A 22,099-nucleotide genomic window follows, 5' to 3' on the forward strand; every position below is an offset into this window, starting at 1 on the left:
ATTATATAGCATCAGTTTACTAAGAGGCAGAAGAGGGACCCTAGTTGTCAAGGTGCCAGATATAGGCAAGGTGAGGTGGGATTCAGTTGCAGGCAAAGTCAGAGTTCCAGAGGAAGACTGTTCAGATAAGTAAGTATTTAACTTTAAAGTTAGTTGAGGGTCCAGGGACTTCAGAGAAGACACCCTAGGAAGATCCCGCAGTGGGCCTGGTTGAACTGGATGAGTGGCCTCCCAATCACATAAAACACCCCAAAGCTATACAGAATCCCAAAGGGTTAAGGTAGGTAAAATTCCCCAGCTAACACAGTACAACAGGAAGACTTCAGGATCTGCAGCCAAAAACCCGGCCGATGGATTCCTTTGTCAAGAAGATGGAAGGCAGGACTTTGGAAGGACTTTTGCAGCAGGCATCACAGGAGAAGGTTCAAGGCAAGTGTTTCCTCAATGTTGGATGCAGCTCTGTGGATTTGGCAACCTTTCAGGAACACAGAAGACGACAGAATATCGCTGTTCGGATTCTAATTGTTTGCAAGGTCCAGCACTCTGGTGAGGGGACTTCAGACTTGATTCACCTCTCTGGAGGTCCAGCAGGATGCCCACAAAGTTTCAGCAAGATTTGGAATTCGGAAGACCGCGCACCGCCAGATGGCTCGAGGTGACAGGGTATTGCAGGCCCGCAAGGTCGCAGCACAACGTGGGATCGCTCAAAATGCAGGCCTCTTGAATCTAGTGGGTCTCAACCAGGCTCTGGGTTGGAGACCTCATTTTTGGAGGCTCCAGGTCGATTGGAAGGCAGGCCTATAGCAGGCTCTGGTTACAGAGCAGGCTCTCCGGTCGCTGGAAATAGTCTCTGCTGCGGTTTCTTCATCTTCCTCTTCGGTGTTGGTTCCAGTGGTCGACTACCTCTTGAGCTTCCAGGATCTGATTTTTATGCAGGAACCCAGCCAATGAAACAGCCTTGCAACATTCAAGCTTAGGGGGGGGGGGGTGGTTGGCAATCCTTTCAGGACAGCCAGCCTCCCAGTTTCAACTGGATTCTCACAGACAGTCTGGAAAACAAAGGGCTGCATAGTTTGACTCCGCCCTCGCTTCCTGCCTTCACAGACACTCTGGAGCCTGGGCGGGGAATCCACAGGATTCCGGCCCAAGATAAAAATCGCACAAAGGAATTTCCTGCCCAGGATGTCAGGAGAAGGTACAGGAAAGGACAAGGAACCCTAAAATGGCGAATAAAAAAAGGACAGGGGCCATTTTGGTAAAATGAGCACCCATGGGTACCTTTACCAGGGCTGTGCAAAAAGCTGCAGTAAAGGTGCACCAAATTAATAAAAAGGTTGTCTGCCACCAGACATTAAAGGCAGGTTGGTTCTTGTAACAAAAATGTTACATTTAAAATGAGAAAGGGGTTACTCAGTATCTCCCTAGCACTCCACATAAGGTGGGTGGTGCTGGTCTCATTTAAAATGTAAAAGGGATCCAAAGATCCTTTCTACCCTTGAAAACACACAAGGTTAGCCAGAGAAAGTTAAATTTGGAAGCCACTAGGGCAACCCAGCAACAATAGGCACTTACTGCCAAAACGTTGTCAAAGAGGATAACTTTTAAAAGAGACTATGGAGAGTCTTAAAAATGACACCCATAAAAAGAGAAAAAGACTGAGTGTGGAAAAAGGTTCCCACTCACTGAGGGATATGGACAAATAATCCATCAGTAAAAGCAAAAAGTTCTGGGGTTGACAGGTCAGGAAGGTTGACACGGGTCAGGAAGAACCATCATTGATATGAAATTCATACCCAACGGTGCAAAATCTGGGTCTGAAGTCGGATTGGTAGGACTGAAGGTTGTTGTTGGCACAGACGTGTTGGAGGTGTTGCATGACTGTATTTGCAAGGATCTCTTATCTATGAAAGGGAAATGGATGAAGGGTCAGTAGTTGCTAAGGTCGTCGGAGTACAGAATGGGTTTCTTGAGAAGTGGGAGGATTTGCCCAGTAGTGAGGGTTGAGGGGGAAGGGGCCTCGACCGAGGGAGATGTTGACGATTGCCAGCTAAGGGCAGAGTGTTTCTGTTGGAAGTTTCTGGAGTACAGAGGCAATGAGGATGCGGTTCACGCCGTCCTCCCTACCACACGCCATTTAAGATCACATCATGCACAGGGGACGTGTATGATGTGGTCTTCAATGGTGCTGGGGTAGCAGTAAAGTCTTCCATGTTGAGGGTATTGAAAGTTGTCCAGGTAGCTGGGGTTTAGCGACATAGGATAAGTGGTGTGCTGTCAATTGGGGTGTTGGTGTATGTGCTGGCGAATCATGGTGATCTTGTTGTTAACAGCAGTGGATTTTTCAATGGAGAGCAGAACCGGCGAGTCATGCACAACAGAGTTGATGCATTGCTTGATGGCTTTGAAGAGGGCTTTGCTTTCATTGTTGGCCTGGACTATGGTGCTCAGGTAGTAGTTGGCCTTCGCAGTGGTTATCAGTCACCTGCGTCGGATACGTGGCAGTATTTTCACAAAGTCTTTTCTTGTTTTCTGATGGTACTTTTGTTGCGCTTCTGTTTTTTAGTGTACAATGGTGCAGAAGGTTTAGGCTTGACTGTGTGTTTCACCGGGACATGGCGGTTGATATATGTTGCAAGGGTGGCATCGAGTTCTTGGATAAGAAAATCACAGTCCAGTAGATCAGCCCATGTGAGGTAGAGGTTGGCAAAGTCTTCCATGAGAACATCCACTGGTAAGTTCTTGAATGGTCTGAATGCTTGTTTGCTGGGTTTCATAGGGAAAAGGTTCAAGGCCCCAAAATCTCAGAATGGAAATACAGGGACTAAGAATAAGGAAACCTGTATCAAGGCACTAAAACGAGGCATCTGTTGAAGGGGACTATTCAATTTAACTCTAGGGAGGGTCTGGAAACTATCTAGCAAGCAAACTGCAGCAAAGGGACAAATCGAGGTAATTAAGTAAGATGTAGAACTGGGCAAAATTGAGCTACAGAAAGCAGGAGCATACGACTACGAACTAGAACAAACTAGAAGTAAGAGAAAAGCTCACTGTACCGAGTTAAGCCCGAGACGATATAGATCTGAGAAAGCAGAACAAGGAGCAGAGGTGATGACAGCAAGAACAGCGTAAAAGGAACAGGAATTGCAGACTGCATGGGCACATGACAAGGAGCAAGACCTCAAGGCTGCAGGAAAACCATACAAGGAGCAGGGACTGCACACAACCAGCCACAGGTGTTCCTAACTCTACTCTCTGGCATGGACCAAAAGGTGGAGGAGCCAGTACTATTGAACTCTGGGAGTTGATGTTGAGAAATAAAGGTACAGTAGTTGCAATAAAGAGTGCACTCTTAATTGTTTCTTGTGAGGGTTTCATTGTTGAGGTGTCTGCTGTACAAGGAGCATTCAGTGATTTTCCTCATGCAGAAATGTATTTTTTCTTTTTTTTTTTTAAATATGTGTTTACTTATTTCTTTGGAGTGTCACAGGATTCTGAAATATATCTTATATTTTCCAGTTTCTTTGATTTTTTCTTTTTAGAGAGGGGAGGCAAGAATTATTTACAGTTATCCTAACGCATACGTACTCTACTACATAAATGTTCAGTATCCCATTATGATTACGTTTAGTTGTTTTTTTTGCTAATGAATAACGTATTTCAGAAATGCATTGGACTTGCAGCTATGCCTGTGTATGATTAAGGGATCCTTTTGAAAGAAAGGCATTGCGTTAGAAGACGTTTTCTACTTTATGAAAGGCTGCATAACAATATATTCTGGTTTAAGATTTGCAGTTTTTTGTGTACACGGATTTTTGTAGTTGCCACTAGGCCTCAACCAGTTTCTGGTAGACCATAGAAGATCTGCACTTCAGGTTCAATTACACTTCAGTACAAGGGAGTTTTTGGTGTGGACCAAATAACATTATTAATGTATAAGTATTGAGTTGAATACAAGTGGTGCCGCCTCTTCACATTAGCAGCCACTGTGATATTTCCCACCTGTCAACTGCCTTCAATTGCTGACAGGTCCTGCAGCTATGGTATGATTCAGCAGTTTCTGTTGCTGTTACCAAATGAGGACTGAGTGAGTTGTCACTGTGTCCCCTTCCTGTTTTTGCATCCTTCGGTGGATGGAGTGTAGGGCTGCAAGGGGCTGGGTCAGTGGTAATGCCTAATTTTGTTTAGCACGTACTATTGCACATCCTCAAAGCCATTTGAGGATTACAGAGGCTTGCCATCACCAAAAGTGGTAGAGGTATGTGATGGAACACACATTACAATCTTTTGGCACGTATGTAGTAGGATTCCACCAAGAGTTTGAGTGGCACCTTTGTGCATAACATGACAAAAATTAAGGGTGACCTACGCATACTTGGAAAAAGCATTTCTGAACTCTCTCACATCCCATTCCTGGTGCGTGCACAATTTCTCCCTAGCCCTGGAATTCACATGGTCATCTACACAAATTGCCCTCAGCACTCTTTCCAAACATGCTGAAAAGACACGCGTATTTGCTTTGTGAACCTTCAGGACGTACAATGTGAACAGACCTGTTGTAGTTTGTTGACAGACATGAGACAGCCCTTTTCCCACTGCTCTTGTTGGCCCCCGGAAGATACAATTAAGGTTTTTCTTGTTTAATCAGTTTTTTAAACCGACATCTATTTTCTGACAAACTGCTAACAATTGACTGTAAAGAAGCTCTATGTTAAGGCTTGCCTACAACCAGTAAAACTTTATTTGTGGTGGTAACATTAGTCACCTTTACTTCCACCCACTTTAAAATAGAACACCACAAGAATGCACTACTGTGCAACTCTTACGCCACTGGAATTCAATAGAAAGTCCAAAAACACCTCCACCCCAGGGAACTGTGACAGCTTATTTGGCACCAAAAGCTGATATTATAGGAATGAAGTTGGAGGAAAAGCTGTGTCCTGTTGGGTTGACAAAATACCGAAATGAGTAACCCAAGCTCCCACAGGTGATTAAAATCAAATCTTTGTTTGTGTGTTTATTTTATTTCAATAGCACCTAAGAATAGACTGAGAAAGAACAAGGGCCAAACAGACAAAAAAATGCAATGGTGATCCAGGATAACAAAATAGTGCAAGTCCAGCAAACCGGCACGTTGCAGGACAAAAGAAAGCCATCCCACCCCTCAATATGCATAACACAGCATTGGTGAGAGGCAAAGTCTAAAAATCTAAAAATGTTTCAAAATACATGCAAAGGAAGTGTTTCCAAAGTGCAACGAAGGGCTTCATAAATCCATATGTGAGGCAGTACAAGACTCCACTCTTAATATAAGGCTGTATCAACTGAGAACATCTGGTAGAGAAGACATAGCAGCCAAGCTCATTTTAGGAGGGTCAGAGGGCTTGTAGGAAGGGACAAAGAAATTATAGCATACATATGGTGCAAAGAAACATTGAAACACCATGTATTGTAAACAAAATAATAAATATAAATACATGTAGGCCAAGATAAATCTTGGGAAAGGTAAGCATTATTACATATTATATAAAACACAATCATTAAAAACCAACGTAATACTTATGGCATGCAAACCAAATTATATCCTTGTTAAGACTAGCAATAATCAGTTCAAGATCAGTAAAACCTAAAGTAACGCATTCAGAATGGCATTAAGCTGTTCTTGGGAGTAAAACCACAGTTAGATTTTTAGAATACCACAAGTCATTCAAGTGTAGCAGACCCCATCAGTCATAACAGACGGTGTCATTCAGTTATAGAATCACTTATTTAGACTTATTTATTTATTTACATATGTTACAAGTATATCTTGCAACATATGTAACTTTCTTCTGTTATGAATGGATGCAGTTAAAACACCAATGTTACTTTTAAGAACACAGTTCACAGGGAGTAACTTAACTCGCATACTTTTTAGAGGGGCCTTAAGCTACTCATGGATAAGTAATAACTAGAGGTGGGGAGCCAGAGATTTCATGTGTAGGGAGGGCTGTGTCAAGGTAAAAAAAGGACGGTGACAAACCAATGAAATCCACCAATGTTTATTTCTTTTCTTTTAAAACTGTTACATTGCCCCAAAAGTTGTTCTTACGTATCCCTCGTCCACAGTGAAAAACGTAAGTGTTTCTCTTCAATATAGAAAAAACCTGTTTATTGGGCACACTGTAAAGGTATTATTTTTTTTTATTTCTATTGTGTAAAATTTAGTTTACAGGTAAACTTTTATCACACTTTCTACTCCATTTCATGACCATCTGAAAATTCCTAGACCAACTTGACCATTTGTTTTCTCTCGAGTCTTTTTACGTGTTCTCTTTCTGCCTCTTTATCCTTGTCTTTCAATATTTTTTCCAAAAGGTTTATTCCAGCACACGAGAATCTGGGATTGTGTCCATGGATGAAGTAATCCCATCTTTCCTCGTCCTTTCTGTGTGTCATTGTTGACATATGGCTTGTCATCATTTGGTTTCTCACTTTTGATACCGCTCTGCAGTTCATGAGGAGATGTGATGGTGTCTCTTGTTGGTCGTTATCCATGCAGGATCTACAGCGTCCTTCATTCGATCCTCTGCCACCAGTTCTATTTTTATAGTCGTTGGTCGGGTAAACGTCTAACCGGATTTTCATTAGTAAGCCTCTATAGATATTTGATGGAAATCTTGCAAAGTACACTGGGAGCACATTTCTTTTCCGATGCTCCCCAGCCATGTTCTTTATGTTCTTTAATTTCATTTTGGCATCTCTTGTTAGTATCCAGTCTTGTCTAAACAGTTTTTCTTTTACTTTGTTAGGGTTTGTCACCAGTTCTTCCGAAGGCATTTTAAAAAGCTGACCCTTTCTGAACACCAGACCCATCCAATACATAAGTGGGCCAAAATGTACCCTTATCTGCATTAAACAAATGTACAATATTTGTCAGAACTACTGTACATGATCCATTTCCACCATAATTATAAGGGAAAAATGCATTAAGTCGTATTGCTGGTGTACCACGGGCAGTATTCCAGGAATACCATTAACATTGTATCAGTGATAAAGTTACAATTAGGCAGACTTCTAGCAATACCACCGGTTGACAGAGACCTTTAAGTGTATTCCTGCCAAAATCTGCCCAAATCATGCCGAGGAAACTAGGACCTGTTTGCAGAACTGAATGTGCAGGATTTCCTGTTCCATTCCACATACTCTTTTACTCATATTGAACCACATACCTCACTGTCATAAAGTGGGATTGGGAGGCCTTTGATAACTGCACTCCCTCATGGTTCACTTGACCAGACATCCCAAAAGCCCTTGCATCAGGTGAGAGATGAATAAGCCACACAGGAAACAATTTTTTTTAAAAAAAAAAATAAACGCACCCCTAGTGCCTTCTTGGCCGTCATCAGGGCTGCATTTGTTTTGTTTTTTTCCCCTTTTAGGGCATTTCTTTCCATTTTGCCTGCACCGCGGAGGGCAAAAAGGAAAGCGATCCACAAAAAAAAAAAAAACTCTGCCCTGATTGGCTTGGGTGCGAGAGGGCAGCAGGGCTGTATTTTGTTTTCTTCATTTTTGTGCATTAATTTCAATTTTGCCTGTACCACTGCAGTCCCCACTTCCCAGACTGAAGCAGTGCTGGCTAAATAAAAACAAAAATGTACAATACGAAATAAATGAAGGCCAGGGTGCCTGCAGTGATAAATAGGGCAGGAGTGGGGGTATGGGCCTACCTTAATTCGTTGTACCTGCTGCACGCCAGTCTCCTGCACCACTCAGTCTGAGCCTCGTCACTCCAGAAACAGACGTAAAGAGAGCCGATAGGATAAAGGGGCAAGTGCCTCTCCCATCAGCCGCTCTGGTGACTACCTGCTCTGCCACCAGCCAATCGTGTTTGGGGGTGGGACAGGAAGTCATGGCTCAGAGGATGGTGTGGGGGTGGGTCTGCAAGCAGCGTACGCCCTAATGTATAATAAAACGCATTTTGTGGAGTGCATTATTTCTATACAAGAAAATGTTTTTCATTCAACCCAGAAATAAAAAAATAAAAAATCTTGTTTATAGTTTAAAACAGACACCATCTGCGAACAAGTTATCCTGTGCCCCAATTACACATGGACATACTTTCCCTATTGCATACACCCTTGCTGATACATTTAACTTTGTAGCGTGCTGAGAAGTTCTAAACCAACATGGTACCATAGACTGAAAGACATTCTCATTATGACAACAGCATAGCTCATGATACTGAAATGAACGAGCCCCTGTCGTATAAAATGCAGGTTTAGAAAACCAGCCCCTTTTAACAGCAAGATGCTAATCAAATACCAACGGGCCAATGAGAAGCGTGAGAACAGGTACAGGGACTCCCAACCAATAGGCTGAAGTCATGAGAGGCAAGAGAAAGGGAAGAGACACAGCAGAGAGGGAGAGAAGCTACGAGGACTTGTAATAGTCGACACAGAGGTGGTAGTTGATTAGGCCAGCTTCCAGGAGAGAGGGTCCATAGAGTGCCGTGAACAGTAGGCCCTCTGGCTTTGGTTGCACTGGACACAGGTGGAATAATTACAATGAACCAGAGTTGGAGGGTTTCTGAGGCCTGGAGGCAGTGGCAGGAAGGTACTGCGAGAGCTGAATAGATGTTATGGGTCTCTGCACAGTAAAATGGTATCCCGTGAGAAGTCATAAAAGCCACCAAAGCCGGAAGCCGGAAAACAAACCCAAGAGGGAACAAGGAAAAGTATGAGGACAAGACCAAGTGGAAGAGAGATGCTGAAGGTATGAACACACGTGAGGCGAGGGGTTTTTAATTGCTGGGAGCTATTTAGCTCCTGGCTCTAGCCTAGTAGAGAGTGGCTAGCTTGACAACACCAAATAGCAGGCTCCTGGTGAATGGTGTCCTACCACAATACCTATCTCACATTAACTACGTTTGTAAATGCATATAAAAAGGTGTATTAGGAAAACTCTAGAAGACATTCAAAGCTTAATGGATTACAGTTTGTTTCTCAGATGAAAGTCAGTTTTGAAGCCCGCTATGTATTAGCTCCTCATTCTGCAGGAGCAGTCGAGAGAAAAATGAGCAAGGTGGCATGACAGAATAAAGATGTCACAAAGAAAAATGTTGTGACAATAAGAAAACGACAAAAGAGATTCATGCAACAGAAACAAATGTAGTGGCAAAGGAGAGGAGCCTTTCCCTGCGAGTCTAGGGTGATGAGCCCTCTCCGCAATACCATCTCTAGGGGTAGAGGAAAGCAGAACTTCTCTGGGAAAGATTTCCCCCCCCCTCGCGCCCCTTTTGGGGAACAAGGACTCCCGTTCTTATGAGGAACTTCCTAGGCAATATATCACTAACCCACCTTCAAAAACATCCAGTGAAGAAAGATATAAATAACAAATCAGAATCCCTTATTGTCTTCCGAACACTCCAATTACCCGTGAAAGAAAATGCATATGGTACTGAGACAACCAATGGAACTTAGAGGCGGAGACCTTGAGAGAGAAAGAGAGCGAAAGAAAGACAAAGAACAAGAGAAAGAAAAAGAGAAAGATCGAGGCATAGGGGAGAAAGAAAATGAAAATGAGCAAGAAAAAGAGAGGGGGAGAAAGGGAGAAAAAGCCAGTGAGTTTCAAATCAGCTGGCAGAGGGACTCTGAAGGAAACTTGGATGCATGCCATCCGATGCTAGAGGGAAGTCCAAGTGCAGATTCCGACGCACAGTGTTGGGAAGAGATTAGAAAAACAGATTGGCACAAGATGGCCTGAGCGACAGATCGGCGGTGGCTTGAGCGTAAACAAGGATTGATCGAAGAAAGAACGGAGAAACAGTAACACTACAGAAAAAACGAGAAGCCAACTTGACAAGTGGCGAGGGTCCCAGCCCGTTAGCAACCTTGGTGACATTGTCCCAGAACAATCCAGGTAACGGGGAAAGCGGGAGTCTCAGGAGGGGGACCGAAGATCACTACTGGAATGCTCATATTCGTCGCAGTATGGGCAAAGTAGCACGAGTAAATGAAGAGAGTGAGAATCATTACTGGAACTTTCATACTTGTCTCAGTCACGATATAGCATTAAAAGTGAATGAAGGACAAGAGAATCAATACTGGAACCCTCAAACTCGTCTCAGTCAAGATAAAGATTGCACATTGAATAAAGGGAAAATAAAATTTAAAATCTGAATGAAAAGAAAGGCATAAACTTGCCCCATGAAAGGAGAAGGGCAAATACAACTAGAATAAAACAGAAAAAAAGAAGAGAACAAGAAGGAAAGAAAGTAATCGAGTGAAAGACGGTTGAACCCTTGAAGAACCCAGCATCAGAACTGCACGATTTGAATAAAGTAGCTACCAAGAGATACCCAAGGATATTTTACCGAACTGAACTTGTTGAAAAACCACCTCACATGAGAAGGGAGTCATTCTCCTGTGCTTATGTTGTTCTAATAGTGGTAGGGTTAGGATAGGTTGGTTTGGACAAGGCACTGATCTCAATTTTTACGCTCACTGATGACGGACAAGTACCTTAATTTTGTTCGGTAGGGAACAATAGGAGTTTTGACTTTTCATTTAATAAATAACAGCAATAAGATGGAAACGCAGAGTCCGTGTTGTTCTTCTGACCCTCCACACAGCAAAGATAGCTAATGACTAAACGAGAGGTAGCAGCATGACCGAAGAACTGACAGGAAAGAAATTTAAAAGGAAATAAAAAAAGACAGGAATGCAATGTTGAATGCAAGAGGCTGAAGAATCAACCGTAATAGTCCGCAATAGAGCGAATGACAGAGCAACATAGAAATAGCACGAGGGGTTTATGGTGTGAATTTGTGTGCGCATGCCACAGATTGGGAAAGAAAAGCAAATCCCACAATCTTTCAGGCTATTCTGGTGTGTACATCTCTCAATGTTAAATCACTATAAAAATATAGTTTGTTTTAATATCTGCATTTATTTTTGTCTTCTTATGTTAAGTATTTTTACTGCACCCATCATCACCATAGTGGTCTTACAGCACCCGACCCTGTCCGAGGAGTGGCGCATTGTGACCAACGTGTTCTATATGAAAACAAAATCTCTAAGCATCTACAAAAGGACCACCTCTAAAAAAAGATTGACGTCAATCCTAGCTCACGACTGTCCATTGAGATACAGTCTGAGATACAGTCTGATGTCACACGCACACAATGAAAGCTGGATTGACGACGACTAAAGACTTTTTCTGATCAAACACCATCCAACGACGCCTGCTTTTTATCTGTTGCCCAAAATTCATAAAAACGTAACTACACCTCCTGGCATCAACTCTATTCTTGAGCCACTTTCAATCTATGTAGACCACTGCCTTCAACCATTTGTGAGTAAAATGAAATCCTTTGTCCAAGACACCACGGCAATGATTAAGATTCTCCAACACTTCACCATCCATGAACATGACTTACTAGTCACACTGGAGGTTGAATCGCAATACACAAACATTCCCCAAAATGAATGTCTTGAAATTCTGAAACGATATTTGGATAAAAGAATTTCCACCAGAGTCCAAACAGATTTCATACTAGAATGTGTCAGACTTGCTTTGACCGAGAACTTCTTTATCTATAAAGATATGTACTTCAAACAATGCCATGGTACAAGTATGGGCGCAACTTTTGCGCCCGACATAGCAAATTTATACATGGACAATTTTGAGTCGACACATCTACAGTGGCACCAACCCAACATCTTCCTAAACTAAATTGTAACATGGAATCATTACATTGATGATATTTTCCTTATTTGGAGAGGATCTATCTCTGACTTAAATGCATTTTTGCTATGGCTTAACTCACGCAATACTTCCACTAACTTCACCATCCATTCAGATAAGATGCATATACCCTTCCTGGATCTGGAAATCTACAGAACAGACAATAACAGTCTAGAAACTACTTTATATCGTAAGCCTACATCAAAAAACACTTTACTGTCCTTTTCCAGCTTTCATCCAGCCAGTCTGAAAGAAAATGTGCCCGTTGGGCAATTTCTGCGCTTAAGACGTAATTGCTCCACCAACTCAGATTTTGAAGCTAAAAGTAAAGATCTTACTACACGTATGAAAGATCGAGGATATCCAGCCCACATTATACGTCGGGCTCAAAAAAGAGCAAAACACACTAAGCGAGATGACTGCATCATTAAAAGACCAAGAGAAGAAAACACAGAAAAAATGACTTGTCACCACCTACACACCATTCAGCAACCAAGAAAGAAAGACAGTGCTCAAACATTGGAAAATCCTTCACACAGACTGTTTCAAACCTGAAAACCCATGTGTCGCTTTTAAAAGAGCAAAACACCTAAAAGACAGACTTACCTACGAAGAACCAAAAATACGACCATCTGCGCAGACCACTCTGTGGCAGCTCCCTCCTTTAATCAGCCACTTCCGATGCGGCACCTGCTCAGTTTGCTTCCTTACGAAAGACATAAAAAGCATCGACCTATACGGAATCAACTGGCAATACCCCCAATTCTCAAACTGCAAAACAAAATGGTCAGTCAATGACATTAAATGCCCCTGTGGACTAATATATGAGGGCAAATGCAAACGCGAAATTCGACAGCGCATTAGCGAACACCGCTCTTGCCTAAAGAACTCAGTTGAAGACAAGCCAATGGTAGCGCATTTCAAGGTGCTAGGACATAAATACACAGAATTTACATGGTTCGTGATACAAACTGCACGGGGCGGCAACCGTGATTTAGTTCTTAAGAAATCAGAACAAAAATGGATATATCGACTGGACTCAGTTAAGAACGGTCTCAATATAGTGATGGAGTGGAGCCTGTTTTTTCATTAACTAGAACATACTAATATAAATCTGTACTAATCATGACTCTGAAATCCAGCCTTTGCTATTTCACACATTTATAATCTTGTGCACCAAATTGATTGTATCCTATATATAGTAAATATCCATCCTTTCGTGTTGCCTCAATAACCCGTTTGTCACAAAATGGCTTCCTTGAAATATGTGCTATTAAAAAAAAATAAATGTACTATATGACCTCATGCAACTATGACACATTTCTTAGATTTATGCATTCCCAAACGTATAGTAAAATTGTCCTTTTTCATTTTTCGTCAAGTGTGTTGTGAATTGCTCTTGATTCAATTCTCTAACTATGTCCATTTTGTGCTCCATTAACATCGTTGCACCTACTCATGTATGAATCTGGCTGTGTGCCTTACATCTAAACATCCTGACCTAAGACAAACAAGCACCTTCACCTCAAATTCATGAACTGTTCCCATTTTTTCATTTGTTGTTTGAATACTGTATTATATTTATTCACATGTCCTCTTCGAGATCATGATACAACCCTGCATTCATAAAAACAACTTTTTTTTTGATAATGTTTAAAACTGTGATTATTCCTCTAATTGTGCATAAATTCCGAGCGGCACCTCGCTCACCATCTGGATACATTTACATCAGGCATATTAAAGAATGCATTAAGCACTCATTTATGTACCATGGCACGTTACTATTCTTTAAGACATGCGCACTCAGCATGTACATGACGATCCTCATGACGCGCCTGACAGGATACAATCATTCACTTCCCTGATCACTACTGCGCATGCGCTGGAAACGAGACACCGCTCCAGGCACCCGGCGACTTACAGCAGGTAAAACCACACAGCTCTTCTCGTCCCGCTCACTCCTGTGAGCAACCAATTCTACACAGCAGTGTAACTAACAGTATATCTTGACTATGCAGGTTTACTGAGACTTGTTGATTCTGGCTCCGACGCCAACCTCACGGCCATTGTTATCCAAATTTTTACAGCATTTCGCGTCTCTTGAGTTCCATTCTTCTCGTTAACCAGGTATTTTCAGTAAAAAGATTTCCTTTTTTCGCCCTGATGTGCCACTAATTAGCAATTTTTGCAATTGTAGCAACATTTTGACCTGATTATTACAGGTCCTTGATGCATCATTTGTGATGACCTGACGTCCGCCACAACGGCCTCTGTCCAAAGCCTGACAGCGCCAAATCCCATTAAATGAACGGTATGTAATCCCGATCTTTACTAGAGCCCAGCCAATAATTTCTTTCTTTGGCAACACGCCCACTCATTTTATTATATCTGTTATTTTTTAGATAACACTTTGAAATGTTATTGTCTACGTGCCTCCATGAACACGACCAGTCCTGACGACAGTTTGGACACCTTTCCATATGAACTGTGTTACTAAACAACCGCTCCCGAGAAATTAACTGTTCCGAACTTGAAACACTCAAATACAGTGTCGACAAGTCTTGCCATGAGTCATGCACTGAGCTGTGACTCAAATACCTTAGATATGCATTCTGCATCTTGAAATACCCCGAATTGGTTTCATGTTCATATACAAATGTCTTTTTTGTCATGCTATGATGTACAACTCCAGACTGACAAGCTCGCTATATGTCCTCTCCTGAATTTAGTTAGTTTTTACTAGAATACATTTGTTATGTTTTTCAACACACTGTGTCTTACTAGTGTAATCTAATGTCTTTCCACTAGTCTCTAGATAGATTTTGACATCCGCCCAGCGCTTGAAAGGCGAGGTAGCTCGGACTCACTTCCCCTTCCTCTACTGTACATACCCTCTAGAGTCTGGCCCTCCACCCCCTCCCCCGTTACCAAAAAAAAGAGGGCACACTAGCCTTTTGCTTTTTGACTGCCTTGTGACCCCTGACATAGTGTCGTCAGACATTGGTCGGTGGCTATAAAAGAAGGTTTGGGGAGCGGGGGGGAAGAAGGTGATAGAAAAAGAGGGCCAAGTAATACAGATGCAGTAATTGATGGGAACCAATCACAAGAACAGTATCCTAACTTTAGAAGTACAAACCCTAACATGAGTGGGATCTTGTGCCCAAATATCACATAGTCCAACACAATGTTTCTCACTGGTAAGTATTTTCTGTACAAAGGATGCAATGGGCTTGTGGTGGTGATTAGTTTTACAACAATTTATTCAAGGATAGATATGTTCTCTCCTTTCTTCCAGGGGCAGAATACCTGACCCAGGTTCAACGACCAAAGTTGAGTGGAATGGAGATAGGAGACAAAAGGTACAGGGGAGGTGTGGGGGGGTGGGATGTAACAGGCACACTTATGCTTACTTACCCCCTGACTCAGAATTTCCCAGATGTCATTGTGGATCATCTGGGGGTCTCTGGGTGCTCTATCTTCTGCTATTTGTTTCAGTAAGAAGAGTTGCGGGTTCAAGGATTCTTCCAGTTGGGTACAAATACAAGATGCAATCCTGTCGGCGAAGAAATGCTGAATCCAATGATGCAGGCCTCCTTAGGACACTTCACAGGATGGAGGAAGGAAGGAGAGTTCCAGAGACGATCACTGTTTGCAGGTGACAAGCGTCCTTCCAGTAGCGGTCAAAGCAGCTGCTCCAGAACAGTTTCCCTTGAAGTTAGGAAGCTGGAATTCGGGGAGAAGGCAATTTGTGGACGAGCTGGCAACCACCTAATGCCCGGATTCAAAAAGCGATGTAGCCAACGATATAGCTCGTCAGTAAACCAGGCAGTTCAGGGACACTTCCAAAGGCTCTGAAGGCCTGGATCCTCAATACAAGTGGGTCCCACTAGTCCAAGAGCTGAAGCATCGCTCAAGGTCTTCGGAGATCAGGCAGAGGAACAGGGCTTCATAATGGAGAGGGTGCTGGGCCACTTTAGGAGTCTACTTTGGGTGATTAGCATCTGTTCTTCTTCGAGGGATTCTTGGCTCCAAAGTAGATCTAAAGAATAGCTGCAAATGTCCTCCTCTCATCCAAAATCGGAGCTCAAAGGAAGACCCAGCCCACCAATTGTAAGGATCTGCACCTTTCAAACAGCCAGTAGTTGACCAACCAGTGACTGGTTTCACACCCAAAGCAGACTTTCTTGCACCAAGGATGTGGACTGGGACTAGACAGTCCTGACCCGAGAAGGCACCAAGAAGGCCAACCTCCAATTTAGCCAAAGAACAAGTGAAAATCCATTTTAAGGCACTAGCCTCTTTTAGTAGCCATACGTGATTAACGCGAATGTGCACACCGAAACTAATGCAAAAACTGTAAAAAATGTAACGGCTGCCACCAGCTTGTCTTTAGGAACACAAAAGTAACCAACACTCCTCTGTGTTAAAAGATAGGGTGATACAAATGCAGCCCCATCGCAATGCATTGAAAGATGATGTGTTCAATATAAAAATACTGAAATTCAAAAAAGGAAACAGTTTCCCACTACCGATTAGGAAACTATGGAGGGAAAGTTGCAAAAATAAACCTTTCCTAACAATTCTAGTGCCCCAAACCTCCTCAATGACATGTGAATGCTGTTAGTGTGAATCTTCAATTTCTGTGCCAATTCCCTTCAACCTGAGAGACCCCCAGCACTTTTGCTGACCTTTGGGATGATCTGTTCTCCTGAGTGTACATTTTTCCCACTCACCATTTCTTTTTGCTCTGAAATGGGAACCCTGTTTCACTGCTACAGTAGTTTATTTTTACTTTCACTGAGCCATTCTTTCCTCCATGTCTTTCACTACAGGCATCTGTAATTGAGTTTCACAGCACACCACACCCTATGTGCAGTGTTGCTGGGGAGTCCCTTGGGTTTCCCTTTTTATGTTATGCTATTTTCCAAAGAGGACTACTGTTCTCAAGGGTAGTATATCTTACTTGACTTTTCTTTTGTGGGGTCAGCACACACCACCTTCTGTGGGGTTCTGATGAGCTACACAGTAACTCCTTGCCCACTGCTCATTAGTTGCAGTAACAGAAAACCTTAAATGGCTGGTGGTAGTGGATACATTTTTCTACATGTGTGTGTTAGTTACTCGCAGGCTGTTTCCACAGCTGCAGTACAGAACCCCTATGTGACAATTTTCCCAAAATGGCCCCAGTCCCTTTATCGCCATTTCATTTTTGTGTTTCTTCTTGACCCTTCTTCCACCATTCCAGGTGGGGGCGAGTGCTTTGTGAGTTTTGCCTTTGGCGGGATTCCTTTGTGAAGCCCGCCAAGGCTCCAGTGTGTCTGCTGAGGCAGGAATTGAGGGAGGAGCCCGAAACTTTGCATGCCTTTGTCCGATAGTATGCCTGGCTGGAACCAGTTTGAACTGGGAGGCTGGCTGTCCTGCAAGTACAGCCACCCCCAGGTGATTGACAGATCCATAGGACTGAATGAATGGGTTCCTGCATAAAAGGCGAGGCTTTTTGGGATAGAAGGCAAAGTCAACAACTGGAACAGAAGATCCGAATAAGACGGCCAGAGACGCCTGCAGCACCTCCAGCACTAGCTGCTGTCCTGACCCGGTTTTCAAATCGCCAGGGAAGCTTCACCAAGGACGACTTCGTCCTTTGGGCTGGTGGGCCAACCTAGCCTCATGACCACCTTAAATTTGAGCCGTCCCCAGAGTCCTACGGCCTTCCTGGGCTGTAGAATCCCAATATCTGGGGAACCTCGACCAATTTACAGTGCATCGTCTTGCCATGATCGAATCCCACTGAACCTTCGTGGCATCCGTGTGGAACTCAAAAAGCAAGACTCCTCTCCTCGGAGTTCCCTTACCAGAGTGCAGGAGTGACTAAACAGGAAGATTCCAACCGGCGGTGATAGTTTGCTCATGGTGCTGATAAAAAGGCGCCAAAACCGCAAACTGACGTGGGAGTAAGAAGAATCTGTTGCTGGTGAGTCCCTATTGACTAATGTGGCAGGGTCTCATCCAGAGTCCCTCCTTCCGTCCCCACGACCAAGGAATAGGAGACCGGCTTTGCATCCATGCATCGTGTAGGCGTCCAGCTACATCATCTTGATTACTCTCCAGGTACTGTGAGGCTCTTGGTAAACTTACCAGAAGCCATTTGTGTCGCTCCTTTGTTCTTTGAGTGCTGTTTCTGTTTGAGTTGTCACCCAAACAGTCAGCCAGACCTAACAGCTTGAGCATCCACAAGGAGGTCCGAAATCCCTGTGCCCTTTTTGAATCCAACTAACTTGTTATTAACCTGTACAGAGAATATTTCCATCAGCACTGCTGCATATCCATTGATTTTGGCATCGCTTATTCCCCAAATTAACAAGGGGGGGGTCCTGGGAGTCCCTCTGCCAGACATTAGTCCTGGTTGCGAGAGACTTACCCAGAGTCTTTAGCTCACTATCTTTCACAGAGAAGAAATATCCTAAACATATCAGTCTTTGTCCTGCCCTGGGGCAGTCCAGCACCGAAATGCTAGGCAATTCTCCTCTGAACAAGAGTACCAACAGCATCCCCAGACACGTGTTTCGGTCTGGTTGGACCTCATCAGTAGGGAGGAGCTGTGCCTCTCTAAGAATAGTGAGCAAGGGGTCCACGTCTGGATTCCCCTAGTAACTTAGGGTGAGACCCAAAGTTACTTAAATATGCAAATTAACAAGGGGGGTTCCCCAACAGAAAACCTTCCATTCCTACTGACTTTGGCATTGCTTATTTCCCTCCAAAACCTGAACTGAAGAACGTGTTTCTAGTTAGGGAAAGACTGTTTTGCCTTACAAGAGCAAATATGAATTGGTGCAAAAGGTACTTACTAACGTTGGTTTCTATTTATTCTTGAACTATTGTTGAGATATTCCAAAAAGTGCTTCTTACTTACCTATTGAAGTCATTCATGTCTGGTTGCAAGAGTATATTGTAATGTATCCACCTGCTTCATTTCTTCCTATTATCCTGGTGTGCGTTTAATGGTATTAGTTGATATTGCATTTCTATTGATACCCATTGCCTTGTGTGTATATATAACTATTTTTGATATAACGTAAAGTGTGAACGTGTTTCTTTGGATCTATGTATGTTCTTATTTCTTTGTACTAATTTAAGGATCCCATTCCTCCTAAGACAAGTCTGGCTGCTCTGCCATTCTATCAACTTTGTGTAGTAGAGGCCTATATTAGAAGTTGGGGGCACTGAAACCAAGGGATAAGTCTTGTAGAGTCTAACCATAATTAGACTTTAGAAAAACGTACCTAAAAAATGCCATGAACAAATCACAAGGTCATTGTGACATCAAAATTAAAACAAAAATAAAGTAGTCCAGGTTCAATTTCCTCAAGGTGCTTAAGCAACTGAAAGCATTTGCACAACCACGCAATCTCAAAGAAAAAGTAATTTCAATATTGCAAACCTCTGAAGTCATAATACTGCATTAAATTACCTCTTTCACAATCAAAAAGATTTTTTTTCCACAGTCTCTCATTCATAAAATCACCCTTGTACAAGCGCAGTTGTCAGCCAGCATTTCTGGATTCAAATGGCAACTTTGTTCAGGCGCTCCAACAGGTCTGAGGTAGTTTCGTTTGGTTGTTTGGAAAATGAAACCTGCATATCGGCAGCATATTGTGAAGATAGGAAAAAACTACTTTTGAAAATAGGTGCGGAGAAGGATTTGGAAACCATTTTTATGAAATATAGGTGTGCATATGAAAAAGATGTCACACGCCTTTTGTTTTTACGTTGTGAATCCATAACTTTAACCAAACTTTGTTTGCTTTACTTGTATGTAGAACTGTGTTCCACACTCACCTGAATCCGATGAGAATGGATATAAGCATTGAACAGATTGGATCTGCTATCATCAAACCGTAGGTCTGCATGAGAAGAGCAGATATGATGACACCAACACTGCCAAGGGCATCCGCAACAATATGTAGAAAAACTCCTAAAATTGAAACCATACATGTCAATGCCATTACTTTTTGGAGAAGAAAATACACTAAGCATGGGTGGGCACTTCGCAACAATACATCACTAATCTAGAAATGTTGGCCTTTACTTTGCGTAATTATCGCACAAGGTCGTAAGGATGTCGCTCATCAGGAGGACTTTGAAATCACATTACACATGAGAATCTCAAGAGAGGTTGTGCATGCTTAGTTCAGTCATAGTCTGTGCTGATTAAACTAGAAGTACTGCCAGACCTCAGTATTCATATGTTGCATCTGAAAGGTAAGGAAATGGAAGCCAATAGCCCCAGAGAATGGAGATGCGAATAGTGGAACAGCCACTGTTAATGGTTAGCAACGCCAAGGCTCTCTTTCCTTCCAAACTGTCAGAAACGAACATGGAGTAGTACCCAACAGAAGACTAAAGACCGCATGCACAATTACAGGTCAAAGAGGTCTAGCAAACTATGCCCGACTACTGAGATTTTCCATGACTAAAGTCAAGCCTATACTATTTTACGAGGTGCATAAACCAGAGCATTTCACATTTCTGCAGACTTTTTTTCCATTGGCTTTTTAGGAAGTCCTCATACCAAATAGTTGTTTAAGCTGGACACTTGAAGACCAGTTACACAAGGATGTGTTATTGGAAAAAGGTGGCCTTAGCCATTGCTGTGAACTTCAGAATATGAGATCGCCCTTTCACGTTCAATTGGGGACATTTGTATTTATTTGAGGAACAGAGATGGTCATTTCGATCACAAACAACTTAGAATAATACATTTGCAGATGGCAGAGGTAGTCACGAGAAGGATGCCTGTACAAAAGCACAAATATGAGAACAAGTAGTGAGCTAGTTCATAAGGGTGGGAACAAAGTTTTCGCACCTTGAAACACTCGTTATAAAGGACCCAGGGGCTGTCCACGGAGCGCGCTTTGAAGGGTGGCTGAAGAGGAGCTTCCCGCTGTGAAGGACGGTGCTCGGGTGCCCCCCCTCTTTAACCCTGGCTGCCTCTTACCAGACCTCACACCTTCCCCTCCCTGTTCGGGAACGGGGAGAAGAAACAACAGACACGGCAGCGCTGATCCCATCCATGCGCCGGATCCACGGCCCGTGACCCACATCAAACCACAGATAAGTGCCTGCAGCGAGGGCGGGCTCATGGGGCGAGGGCCCCTTTTGATACAAAGCCTATGCTGCGGGACGCCTGGCTTGGATTTAGCCATTTGCCTGCAGAGCCTCAGCAAGCTCCCCCCCTAACCCTCTTGGACTGCTCTCCAGACTATCACTCAAGCCCTTGAAGCTGACCCCAGCACGGGACCCTGCACTGGGGTGTCCCGCTATACAGGCACTCGCCTCATCTCCGCCTAGTGCGCCTCTGTCCCATCGGAGCTCAGTCACACTCTGGTGACTCGTACAAGCCAGCACTTCCCCGGAGACTGTGCACATTTGCCATCCTTAGCCTGGCCTTGCTCCTTTAGGTCCAAGGACACACAAGGGCCCAAACAGCCCCAATGCTGCTAATTCCATCTTTAACAATCCATTCAGGCAACCAGAGCCTCCCCTGGCCGCCTTCTACCACACCAACCCGAAGCACTGGCGCTGCATGCCGCAGCACAGCCCACCAGTCGCTGTGCCGTCCCTATTGCATCAGGCTGACGGCAATAGCAGATTTTCACAAGCAGCTCCAATAAGACTGCAGCTGCGTCCCGGACCCTTCACCGCAAACTCACTGGCCTCCCCACCCGGCATCTGCTTGCCCAGACAGTGTCGTCGCCCTGCCTCTGACCCAATGCAGACCAGCGCAGAAAGAGGGGTGGCAAGAGCACCGCCAGACCCTTTGATAAGAGTATGAAGGACCCTATACTCTACCTAGACACTACCTGAGCCTGGGAAACAAGAGGTCTCGATGCTGCTTCCTTCGGAGTGGGAGTGAAGAGGGAGCTACTAACTGCTGCATAGGACGCCTTCGCACAAGGCACCAGCTGAGAACTTTGCAGCCACCTTACAGCCCTCTCCTTGGATCGCTGTGGGACCTCCCCCGGGGACCCTCATCACTTCGCCCCTGCCTCCCCCACTGTGTTTCGGGGCCCCTCCCCAGATGAACTTCACAAGTCAACCGGAGTAATCCTCGCTGCTGGTGAATTTTTCATGAGCTGGGCCGAGTCCCTACCAAAGTTTTGTCACACCCCAGCTCTGACACCGGTGTCCTCCGATATGTCCATCTCCGCACAGTTGGAACCACTAGATGCTCAATCAGTAAGTAAGGGCATGGCGGCCCTGCTGGAGGAAATCCGAGGCTTCAGAGCGGATATTGGAAAAAGGTTGGAAACACCATGGACGATTGCGTCCAAGCCCTGGAAGCGAACAGTACCTCGGTAGACCTCCTAGAGACCCA

The 22,099-nt window shown here is 43.7% G+C and overlaps 1 protein-coding gene across 1 annotated transcript in view; it reads right to left on the reverse strand.

The window, feature by feature from the left end:
- SLC30A7 (solute carrier family 30 member 7) overlaps window positions 1–22,099 on the reverse strand; it is a 529,473-nt gene that overhangs the window by 131,902 nt on the left and 375,472 nt on the right. The window contains exon 8 of the mRNA XM_069641566.1: window positions 19,561–19,696. Within this exon, the coding sequence (XP_069497667.1) occupies window positions 19,561–19,696 (136 nt within the window). The remainder of the gene's footprint in view (window positions 1–19,560; window positions 19,697–22,099) is intronic.

Source organism: Ambystoma mexicanum, chromosome 1q, assembly GCF_040938575.1.
Source record: "Ambystoma mexicanum isolate Mex_15411 chromosome 1q, UKY_AmexF1_1, whole genome shotgun sequence".
Classification (NCBI taxonomy): Eukaryota; Metazoa; Chordata; class Amphibia; order Caudata; family Ambystomatidae; genus Ambystoma; species Ambystoma mexicanum.